General features: G+C 36.1%; 1 protein-coding gene, 1 non-coding gene and 1 pseudogene across 3 annotated transcripts; all 3 read left to right on the top strand.

The window, feature by feature from the left end:
* Positions 1 to 418: 418 nt before the first annotated feature.
* Positions 419 to 1,273, top strand: LOC102618400 (uncharacterized). Its single transcript, XM_006492851.3, has one exon. The coding sequence runs from the start codon at positions 456 to 458 to the stop codon at positions 1,194 to 1,196; it is 741 nt and encodes a 246-aa protein (XP_006492914.1). The 5' UTR covers positions 419 to 455; the 3' UTR covers positions 1,197 to 1,273.
* Positions 1,274 to 2,002: 729 nt separating this feature from the next.
* Positions 2,003 to 5,670, top strand: LOC112496122 (uncharacterized; annotated as a pseudogene). Its single transcript, XR_008055839.1, has 2 exons — positions 2,003 to 3,856; positions 5,163 to 5,670. The product of XR_008055839.1 is annotated as an uncharacterized LOC112496122 (transcript).
* MIR12105 (microRNA MIR12105) lies at positions 2,155 to 2,356 on the top strand. Its single transcript, NR_161553.1, has one exon. It is a non-coding gene; the product is annotated as a microRNA MIR12105 (primary transcript).
* Positions 5,671 to 12,621: the final 6,951 nt, after the last annotated feature.

The following is a 12,621-nucleotide window of genomic DNA, read 5'->3' as shown; positions in this document are numbered from 1 at the left end:
CGATAGACCGAAATGACTATTACCTCATCGCAGTATTTAATTTAGTCAATGCATAAGAAAACGAAAATAATAATAACATTGACTTATGGCATCATACTCTTGTAGGTTCTTATAAGACCTAAACCACTTGAGATTAAAAGTCACTTGCAACGATGCGAAACTTCCCATAACTTGCGTAAGTCAATGCATATATTCTATTGGCAGTTGAATTGTTCAACCATCATAGTTGAATATAATTAGTAATAAGTGATTAACAATCATCAACTTGAGTTTATGTACATGAACAAATCTGTTTATTAGCTAGCCATGAGCTATATTAATTGGTGAAACTTGACTTGGTCCATTTGATTTGAGAAATTAGCTACAGGTTTATATATATAATTATATATACTCTAGCTAGCTGATCTTGTTAATTAATCGAATCACAGTGAAGAAAACTGAGAGAAACTAAATCAATGGAGTACAAGCATTTTAGCCACCCACATAACCTAAGAATTTATCAAGTGCAGCACGGCAATGAATATAGCTGCTCAGCCTGCGAATTAATCATCTCAGGATCAGCATACGGATGCTGGGAATGCAAATTCTTCCTGCATGAACAATGTGGAAATGCAAGCTGCGCAATGCAGCACACATCTCATCCTATGCACCACCTCACCCTCGTCCCCACCACCACCTACTCCGCCGGCAACTTCTTGTGCAATGCATGCGGTGAACCTGGAAGTGCTTTTTCATTCTGCTGCCCCTTGTGTGATTTTGATCTCCATGTTCAATGTGCTTTCTTGCCTGAAATTTTAATCCATGATTCTCATTTTCATAGTCTTAGCCTTAGTTATGCTTTGCCTGCAGCGCATCATTATGAATCATCTAGTTATGTTTGCGATATTTGTCATAAGCAGATTGACCAAAAGTGCTTTTGGTCTTATAATTGTTTTGCTTGCAACTTCCATGCACATGTTTCTTGTACCAGGAACCTCAACAATAGTGCCAGTGCAAAGCCAGAGCCAAATTCTGCAGCTTATCAAAAGGAAGAAAGTGCTTCTGGGTCCAGTCAGCAGAATCAAACTGAGCGAACAGAGATTGAAGACCCAGTTCTGGAAGCTCAGCTTGAACTACAAAGGCTTCAGCTTGAGATGCAGATGACTCAGGAACTTGCTAAAATGATGTCTTCATTTAATCTCAGCTCTCTTGTTTGAAATTGTTCTAATCTATCTGAAAATTTAAGCCTTAATTGAGTTGTTTTAATAATGAATAAACTTGCTGTCGAGGACTGTGGGAGAGAAAATTGTTTGAAAATATCATTTTTGTTTTAGTTTTCAATAATTTGGTTTGCACTTGGAAATTAAACAATTGAGATTTTCTTTAAATCGCTCTCTCTTTAGTTGATTTAGAAACAGTTAGAAACTTTAATGAGTTAATAAAATTAGATGTAAAAACTTCTTAAATCCTTAAAATCAATAATTAATCGTAATATAATAATCATGTTCAGGATGAAGGGCATTTGGTCTAGTCGTGTGGTTCTTGCCAATTCCATAGGGATTAGAAAGATTTCATCATACACCCCAATATTTATAATCAAATTTTAATTATTATATTTTTAAAAGTTATAGAATATGACTGATGATTTCACAACAACGAGTGATAATAGAATTATAAATATGGATATCAAATTAATATAAATTTAAATTAATTAAATAATACAAATTAAAAAATTATTGAATACAATCATTTAGACTATACTATTTTTAATTTTATAAAATAAAATTATGCAAAAATTTGGAACTCCAGCTACACTCCAGCACGACACCACCCAACCCATATAATAATTTTTTTCTTACCGTCGTGCAAAGACATGCCCTAGGATGTAGCAGCTGACTATTAAATTCATAAAAGTCAGATTTATGACTCAACCTAGAAAAAATCGATAGTGGATACAGCTGTTAATAATATTATTTGTTTACGTAATCGGATAAGGTATCCAGTGCTCGTAAGGCACCCAATGTTCATAACACATATTTAGTCAAACAGTATCATTCAAAAGCAAAAGCAAAACCCCATCACCATTTCCAGTCTCTCAGATGGCGAGGACGCCGGCAGTACTCACTGCTTCGGATGCGAGTAACGCATCTTGGGTCCATCCTGACGTTGTTAACGATGCAAGCTTTTTCTTGAGACAAAACATGCATCGAACCTTCTTGTCAGGTACCACACCCGTTCATCTAAAACAGGCTCCCACCTCTTAATTAATTAGAAGTTTTTTATTATCAGACGTGAGGGCTTGTTTTGGGTGAAACGGGTGTTGCACAGGGCTTGATGTTTCGTTGCATGTTTTGTAGAGAAACAGCTTTTGTTGCTTGTGACCCTAGGCTGAACCCATTATGCTTTAATCGCACCTGAAGCCACTATTAACTCCTTGATATATGCAGCTCGGTGGCTGAAATGTTTAAAGGCTTCAAGGACATAGAACTAATTGAGCTGAGAATAAAAATTTGCCAGCTTTTACCGAATATTTACATAGATAATCTGTTACTTAATGCTTGGTTTATTTGGTGCCTTTTTTATTATTTTTTTCAGGTACATCTTCAGAGTTTTTCTTCCACGCTCTGGAGAGAATCGAATCCCATCTTTCATATTTTGTTTTACTGATAGAAACCACTTAATTAGTGTATGGTTTATTCTTTTGCTTTTATGCGTTTCTTATATGTATACTTAAGTTGAGAAATTGTAATTATTCTATTTTAAGGTAAGGATTAAGGATTAGCCACAGCTCATCTTAGTTTTCGATTCTTTTATAACTCAATTTATAGCAAGTAGCAACTACTCATTGTAATTACCAATTAAATTATTATTTTTTTCATTTTTGTTCTATTCATTTTATAATTCTTTACGATGAATCACTTAATTATTCATCATTATTGGTTTCTTACTTCAGGGTTTAGATATGATCTCTGTTTCTGGAATTCTACTAGGATTTTTAGAGCTCTTATAATTTATTAGTAATTTTATGAACACTTAGATTTTGATTCAGTGCCTTGGTCTGTTCTGAAGCAAATTAAAAGCTTCAGATTTTTTCCTTCTCCAAAACGGATTCAATGACTGAAATTGCCGTGTTTGCAATGGTGAAATCATTGTAGACCATGGATGTTACTGCTGTTCTGAATGCAACTATGTTTCAAATGTGATTTACGGTTTTGACTTCCTTAATTGACACTACATATTCGTGCTCTGTGCTCTGAAGTAGAAGAAGAAGCTGTAGAATTTGAAGATATGGAGCACAAAGCAAGGCTGGTGTGAAGGATATCATCCTTGATGATCGAGAAGATGACATAGCAATAGAGATTGAATATTCAAACAATGATGGATGCTCCATTTTCTAAATGCCGTCTCAAACATTTTTGTGACAGGCATTGCATCCCCTGCTCTTCAATGAAGATAATAAGAACTACAACGAACAAATATTATGCTTTGGATGGGGGGAAAAAGTACTGATGGATCCGAGTTATAATTGCTACCAATGCGATGACTTCATGCTTGATAAGACTTATGCGGAGCTGCCGCACAAGATTAAGAATCCTTTTGCCGGCAAACGCCCTTTAGTTCCTTTAAAGAATCTCCATCTGCTGCTTGGATACATTGCTTTTGTTGTTTCTGCAGAAAATTTTGCCTTAGTTTTGTTTATGGTTGTTCTAATTGCAGGTATGAACTTGACATCAAGTGTGCTATGCTGCCTTGCATCATTGAGCCTGAAGTTCACAAGCACCAATACATTCACTTCATGAGATTTATGTCATTCACTTGCAATGCCTGAGGCAATGAAGGTGTCGATGAAGATGATCAATCTCCTTTCTTCTGCGCTGTGTGCAAGTAAAGTTTCACAAAAGTTGCATGTTTTACCAAACACTGTCAAGATTGCACAGCATGATCATCCCCTGGCTCACATTTAATTTGCTCATGATCATCAAAATGAGTCATCCGGCCGGCTGGAGAGATCATGGAATTTGTCGAGAGTGAAGTGAATACAGAGTATGGAGGTTACTACTGTCCAGATTGCAATTTCGTTTCCCTATGTAGTTGTGCAATATAAACTTCAGGGACAATGGGCGTGGGCGATTGAATCTGAATCCACCTAAGTTCTGAGATATTTGTTCAATGAATTTTCTTTTTACAACTACAAATTACCAATGCGTTTTACTCAAATAAAACATTATATGAAGAGAGATTCTGTTCATCAATGATCAAATCAAACTCTTTCACTAACTATGTGATATTTATTAATGGATTAGAATCTCCAATGATCTCTGCTTTCGCCCATGAGGAATAATAAAAAAATTGAATGAATGACTAGTCGCAAGAGGGATTGAGATCCTCTCTTGATCTGAGCACTTCTAATCTTTTACAGATCTTGTGCCACTTGTGTTTTAGTATTAGTGAATAATTAAGATTTAACTATTTTTTTTCATTTATTAATCATCAATTATATTAATAGCACTTGTTCAGATAAAGATCCGATCAGGAGAGGATCTTGATCCTCACAAGAGAGGCTTACGGTTGACTTCTGTTTAATATTCTCTCTCTCATTTAGTGGTCTTTTTGAATCAGTCCATGTAAGCAGCTCATACGTAATCTCCTTCACCCTTATTGCCGCAGGCATTGCAAGTGAATGACGTAATCTCCTTCACCCTTAAGCCTTTGATGAGTTTGATTATATTAAACGGCGGTCAAAAAGAGTTTATAGTTTCAGTCTCTTGATATAGAATCTAGATGACGTTAAAATTAAAATCTTGTTATGCGTACCCCTTAACTACTAATCATGAAACACTAAATACACACACTGCATGAATCTAATTGAAGTGTGTGCATGTACCGATTATGCCCAAAATTTTACATGCAGACATAGTTATACAGAGATACCTGTTACATAGTAGGAAAAACTTCGGTGAAACGTATGGTATGCCACGTAATGTAAATGAAATTTTGAAAAGAATTCGATCAGATCAAGAAAGATGGGCAATTATTAGTCAAAAATTACCCAACCAATTGACCAATTAAATACTCAAATCCCGGTCGAGAATGGCAATTGAATGTTTCATATTAGCCTTTGTACATATTTATGCACAATCGAAGCTAGGATGCTACCACAAATCTGAAGCCGCTTAACACAGAGAGATGAAAAAAAGATGGAGCTTCAACATTTCAGCCACAATCATCCATTAATCTTCAATAATGATATGCAAACCAATAACCATAGTATTGACAAAACTTGCTGCTCACCATGCGGGGAGAATTTATCAAGTATTAGCCCTGCTGGCCACTACGGTTGCGTTGAGTGCAAATATTTCCTTCACAAAACCTGCGCCGAGCTACCCAATGAGATCAATCACTTCCTTCACCCGCAGCATCCTCTTACTCTCATTGCGGAATTCAATAGCTATAACTATTGCAATGCTTGCACTGATCTTTCTGATGGTTTCTTCTATGACTTTTTCAAATGCAACTTCTGTATTCATAGCACATGTTCTTCGTTGCCGCGGGTTCGCAAATTTGAATGCCACCTGTTAGTGAATCAGATGAATGAAGCTGGAGCAGAGCATGATGTTGCTGTACAGCTGGAGCAGTGTAGCTGGAGCAGAGCATGATGTTGCTATGTAGTTGGTTGTATCAGATCAAATCATTAAGCTGACCTGTCAAAGTTAGTTAGCTGGTTGAGCTGATGTGTCAAGTTAGTTATACAGCAAATGGTTATGAGTTGCAACAATCTCGTGTGTGTGTTAAGAGATTGTAGCTCAATATAAATATCAATTTGTAGTCATTAAATAGCGAGCTTGAAATAATACAAAGATCTAACAGTTTTCTTTGCAAAGCTTTTCTTTTATTTTCTTTCATTTTCTAGCCTACCAAACAATATAGAACTAAGTTTCTTTCATGGTATCAGAGCCATAAATGGCAAATATAGTTCAAAACAACAACTCTTTCAGTTTTGTTACGCCAGTAAAGCTAGATCAAAACAACTTCATTCTGTGGCGCACACAAATTTTAACTTCAATCAAAGGCAACGGTTTGGAAGGGTTTATCAATGGTGATCGAGAATGTCCTGAGCAGTTTCTTTCTTCTGGAAACAACAATGGAGCTGAAGTTTTAACTGAGTCTGGATCCAGATCTGTTAATCCAGAATTCGTAGCTTGGATGAAGACTGACCAACTCTTACTGAGTTGGATGATGTCATCGATACAGCAAAATCTGCTTGCTACTGTGATTGATTCTACAACTTCAAAACAGCTTTGGGAGACTCTTGCTAGTATGTTCATCTCTCAATCACAAGCTAGAATTCAAACACTTAGAATGCAGATTCAAACTATTAAGAAAGGTGCCATGCATATGTCTGATTATTTTGTTAAAGTAAAACGCATAGCTGATACTTTAGCTCTAGCTGGAAAACCTATTGAGTTAAATGATCTTGTGATGCATATATTAACTGGTCTTGATTCATCAGACTATGAATCTTTAGTCACAGCTATGTGTAGCTCGAGGTGAAAAGATCACATTAGATGAACTATATTATTTGTTGTTGAATCATGAAAATAGAGTTGAGCAAAAGAAAGGGAAAATTGCTGGTGATGTGATGCATAACATGACAGCAAATATTGCTCAGAAGAATTCATATGCTGGAAAGAATAATGGAAACTTTCAGAAAAATTATGGAAATAACTATGGAGGAGGTAATAATTCTGGATATGGAGGTTCTAATGGATATGGATATGGTCAGTTTAATACTAGCAGTAATTCCTCTGAAGTTGCTTGTCAAATTTGCTTCATACCTGGTCATGCAGCAAATAGATGTAGAAATAGGTACAACTCATCATTTGTTCCACAGAGGAATCATGGTAGAGGAAATATGAATGGTGGCAGAGGTTTTAATCAAGGGCAATATGGCAGAGGAAGGGTCTATAATGGTAATAGTGGAAGAGGATTTGGAGTTTTTGGTTCAAATGCTGGTTTTGGACAAAATGCTAGTTTTGGTCATGCACCCAGGGGTTTTGGCTATCAAGGAAATATAGTGTATCCAGATAGCAATCCTTCTGCCTATTACTCTTTCACTCCTGGATCATCTAATTTTGTTGCTGGTCAAGGAAACAACAATCTTGGACAGTCAAGTGCTTCATCTTCCTCAGCTATGTCTTCTTCACTCCCAAAATACATTGAAGATCCTTCCTGGTACATTGACAGTGGAGCAACAAATCACATTACTAATGATCTAAGTAAACTTCTAGATTCACAAGCGTATACTGGTACTGAAAAGTTATTTGTTGGGGATGGAAATGCATTAGCTATTACACATATAGGATCAGTTGTGCTAAACACTTCCAATTCTCAATCTTTATTTCTTAACCATGTTCTTCATGTCCCTTTTATTACTAAGAATTTGCTTAGCATCTCAAAATTATTGGCTGACAATCCAGTTAATGTTGAATTTCTTGGTGATTTCTGTTTTATAAAGGCCAGGAACACAGGGAAAATTTTACTTGAAGGTGTTGCTAAAGGTGGCTTGTATAGAGTCTCTTCACATGCTGCTGCTCACTCAGTCTTTCTCAGTTCAGTTGGTCAAAACAAAATTCAGTCTCTCTTTGCTTGGTCTCCTGTTTTTACTTCTGAAAAACCTTCTACTGTTAGTTCTTGTAAACTCAATAAAAAGTCATGTATGTCAGTTGTTGCAAAGGGTTTAACTGATGTAAATCTTCTGCATAGAAGATTAGGACACCCAGCTCCTTATACTCTCAAAACTATTCTCAAATCTTGTAACAACTTTACTGCTCTTAATAAAGTTGAAAGTTTGAAAATTTGTTCAGCATGTCAATATGGGAAAAATCATATGCTGCATTTTGATTCAGTTGAAACAAAAACTCCAGCACCTTTAGAACTGATATATGCAGATTTATGGGGTCCTTCTCATGTTTGTTCTACCCAAGGATATAATTACTACCTGTCAATCCTAGATGATTATAGTAGGTTTACCTGGATATTCCATTTATCAGCAAAATCTGATGCTCTTGAAGTGTTTAAAAATTTCAAAACATTCATTGAAAAGCATCTCCAACTTTCAATTAAAACTGTCCAAACAGACTGGGGAGGGGAGTTCAGATCTTTTTCCTCATTACTCACTACTTCTGGTATCCATTTTAGACACACTTGTCCACATATTCATCACCAAAATGGAAGAATTGAGAGGAAGCATAGACACATAGTTGATGTAGGTCTGACTTTATTAGCTCAAGCACATTTACCACTCAAATTTTGGTGGAATGCATTCCACACAGCTGTCTATTTGATAAACAGACTTCCCACTCCAGTTCTAAATAGCATTTCTCATTTTCAAAAGCTGTTTCATTATCAACCAGATTATTCAACACTTAAAATTTTCGGTTGTGCTTGTTATCCAACACTCAGACCATACAATAGATATAAGTTTGATTTCAGAACTGCTAGATGTATATTCATTGGCTATAGTTCACAACACAAGGGATATATGTGTCTTCATTCTTTTGGGAGGGTCTATATTTCCAATCATGTCACTTTTGATGAAAATTCCTTTCCTTATGAGTCTGGGGTAGATTTTTCTTCAACTTCTTTAAGCTGTCAGTCCACTTCACATTCTGAGTCCTCTTTTCAGTCTTCCCCTTCTTCTGTTACTCAGTTACAAGCACCTTTAGCAGCATCATCAGTACTTCAACCAACTTACCCTGATGATCATCAATCTAATGCTTCTACTCCTGTTTCTTTTTCTGATAACTCAAACTCAGCTTCTTCTTTCTCAACTTCTCATTCTTCACCTCCACATACATTATCTCAACCTGCACCATCTGGTCATCCAATGGTAACCAGATCAAAAGCAGGTATTTTCAAACCAAAAGTTTATTTGTCAGCCTTGTTAGCCCAGCAATCAGAACCAACTTCTGTTTCCAAAGCACTCTTTGATCCTATGTGGTATAAGGCTATGCAAGAAGAGTATCTAGCACTTAAAGCTAATCACACATGGGATTTGGTTTTACCTGCTACTCCAGTGAAGATAGTTGGTAACAAGTGGGTGTTTCGAATTAAGTATAACTCAGATGGCTCGGTTTCAAGGTACAAAGCTAGACTTGTTGCTAAGGGGTTTCATCAGACACATGGGGTTGACTACACAGAAACCTTCAGTCCAGTGGTTAAGTCTTCAACCATCAGAGTTATTCTTAGCTTAGCAATATTAAACCACTGGGTTATTCGGCAAGTGGATGTTAATAATGCATTCCTCAATGGCATTTTAATTGAAGATGTGTACATGGCCCAGCCTCAAGGTTTTGTTGATTCCACTAAACCTAATCATGTTTGCAAACTGAATAAGGCTTTATATGGTTTAAAACAGGCTCCTAGAGCCTGGTTTGATAGATTTAAGGATGCAATGCTCTCCCAGTGGCATTTTCAACACTCAAGGTCTGATAACTTTCTCTTTTATGCTTGGAACAATGGTCATGTAACTGTTGTTTTAGTCTATGTTGATGATATTATCATCACTGGCTCAAGTCCATCAATGATTCAGCAAGCTATTCAGAATATGCATCAGACTTTTGCTTTAAAAGATCTGGGGGAACTTAACTATTTTTTGGGGATTGAAGTCAGCAAGTCCTCCACAGGGGTTTCCTTGACACAGGCAAAGTATATTGCTGATGTTCTGGAAAAACATGGCATGACTGATTGCAGTCCTGTGCCAACTCCCATGTCTACAGGTTATTATCTCACCAAAGACTCAGGGGAGCCAATTGACAATGTCTCTCAATACAGGAGTGTTATAGGAGCTCTTCAGTATGTTACTCTTACTAGACCTGACATTGCTTTTTCTGTCAACAAGTTAAGTCAGTTCCTTTCCGATCCTAGAACTCAACATTGGGATGCATGCAAAAGGTTATTGAGGTACTTAAAAGGTACTATCCATCTTGGGCTACAATTCTACAACCAAGGAGCTCTGCAAATCCATTGTTTTTCAGACTCTGATTGGGCTTGTGATCATGATGATAGGAAGTCAGTAGCTGGCTTTGCTGTTTATCTAGGTCCTAATCTTGTTTCTTGGTCATCCAAGAAGCAAGCTGTTGTTTCTAGATCCAGCACAGAGGCTGAGTACAGATCTCTTGCTCATGCTACTTCAGAGGTTACCTGGATTAAGTCTTGGTGAACTTAGCATCAACTTGAGCTCTACTCCTATGATGTGGTGTGATAATCAAGGAGCTATTGCTTTAGCTTATAATCCAGTCTATCATGCTAAAACTAAGCATGTTGAATTGGATATCCATTTCATCCGAGATAAAGTTACTGTTAAAGAAGTTGCAGTCTGCTATGTGCCTAGTCAAGATCAAACAGCAGATGTGTTGACTAAAGCTCTCTCCTTCAAACAGTTTAGTTACTTCCGCAGCAAGCTGAATGTTCATCCTAAACATTTCAGCTTGAGGGGGGATGTTAGTGAATCAGATGAATGAAGCTGGAGCAGAGCATGATGTTGCTGTACAGCTGGAGCAGTGTAGCTGGAGCAGAGCATGATGTTGCTATGTAGTTGGTTGTATCAGATCAAATCATTAAGCTGACCTGTCAAAGTTAGTTAGCTGGTTGAGCTGATGTGTCAAATTAGTTATACAGCAAATGGTTATGAGTTGCAACAATCTCGTGTGTGTGTGTTAAGAGATTGTAGCTCAATATAAATATCAATTGGTAGTCATTAAATAGCGAGCTTGAAATAATACAAAGATCTAACAGTTTTCTTTACAAAGCTTTTCTTTTATTTTCTTTCATTTTCTAGCCTACCAAACAATATAGAACTAAGTTTCTTTCACCACCAGCATCCCATCACTCTCCATATTAATCCGGCGGAAGAATCAAGCATCCGTATTTGTCAAATTTGTAACATTAAGACCACGCCGTCTTGCGTGGCCTATTATTGTACTGATTGCAATTTTGCAGCACATTTCTTGTGCGTTCATGAAGAGATCTAGAATTCCAATCTCTATTTCATTTCTAAAAGCATTAATTTACTCCCATTTGTCATTCAAAAGATTATGGTGAATGAGGGTACATTGATGAAAGTTTTTTTTTATCTTCTTAATGAGGGGTAAATTATTGTTTTCGAAGCAGGATAAATTATAAATTGCCATTCTCGATAGGAGTAAATTGAAATTGACCAGAATTAATAATGAAAGATGCCATATTGTTGAATGCATATGATTCAACCACTCTTGCTCGTAAGAAGAAAAATTTCGAGGATGAAATTGCAGCCGAGAGCCTCAGAGCAAACACAATTTTAGCTCTGCAGGTTGCTTAATAATAGTCTTCTGAGTTCTAGTTAAATTTTTTTGAGACAGTACGAGATGTCAATGTTATGTCTTTTATGTCGCCAAATTAGTAACTACAGAATTTTAACTCCTCTCCAAACATGTTATCAAATTTGGCCGCCTCAAGATAATTTTATGGCTAAAGCGACAGTATTCTGATATTATCTTTTTAGTGGAATTTAATTAAACTTTGGCCTAAATTTAATGTGGGTTCTAATTTGCCTAGTTTTCTTGAGGTTAATTAAGACAAATATTAACCTGAACTAAAGTTATTTTTCACTCGGAAAATGTAGGTAAAGCCTATCTCTCAGGGTTTACAAATTGTCAATTCTAACATGTCATTTTGAAAAGTTAAATTTGCCCTATGATCGATTCCCAAATTTCCAATTTGACATACACAATTAATAAAAAAAATTTACAAGCCAATATCATAATTGCTTGGCAAAAAATTAATGAACAAGATTATCTAAGATTGACGTCATGAGATGACGGGATTAAATTAATCCAAGAACCTTCCTTATTGGCTACACAATCGAGGTGAGATGCATTCACATCAATATTCATTTTAAATATTCTTCCTCTTATCACTAACTCCCAATTGGCGACTTTTCTTTGGACCGTCGAATGGACTTCTTGAACAAGATTGAAAAGTACATTATTTGACTATAGAATGCATCCTCGTAGAAAAGGGGGGGAAAAGTAAAACATTCATTTATCCTTAGATTAAAGTTCATGGAAACTTCAATAATTTAGTATTCTTGCAAAATCTTATCATCGACCAAAAATCTTTATGGATCTTTTAAAATATCATTAAAGAATTCCCTTTACAACTGTATAACATTCATTGAAAGGGTCCAACATTTGCTAGTAAATTAAGATGAATATTACATTAAAAATAAATAAAAGAAAAGAGAAGAGGGACAAAAGTTGTTGGTCATAAGGAAAATCAAACTACACAATACTAAACCCCCCCAAAAAAAGTCAATAAGACCCTAACCCCCCCCCCCCCCACCAAAAAAAGTCAAAATCATGGGAAACAGCCACGTTTTCCTTAGCTTCATTTGTGTAGGTGCAATGAACATATAATTTGATGAGACCCTGTCCTCTTGTACTTCTGTAGTTTTGTTTACTACTTCTAGAATGCAACTTTCAACTTACACCAAAGAATTAAATTGTTACCGTGCGCTAATGTTTTATTGAACAACTTCACCTATTAGATGGTAAGAGTTATATATGTAAGTAACTTAATAACATCTCATAAATAATGAATTCA

The sequence above is a fragment of the Citrus sinensis genome, chromosome 6, assembly GCF_022201045.2.
Source record: "Citrus sinensis cultivar Valencia sweet orange chromosome 6, DVS_A1.0, whole genome shotgun sequence".
NCBI lineage: Eukaryota > Viridiplantae > Streptophyta > Magnoliopsida > Sapindales > Rutaceae > Citrus > Citrus sinensis.
This window is presented reverse-complemented; position numbering and strand designations above follow the sequence as displayed.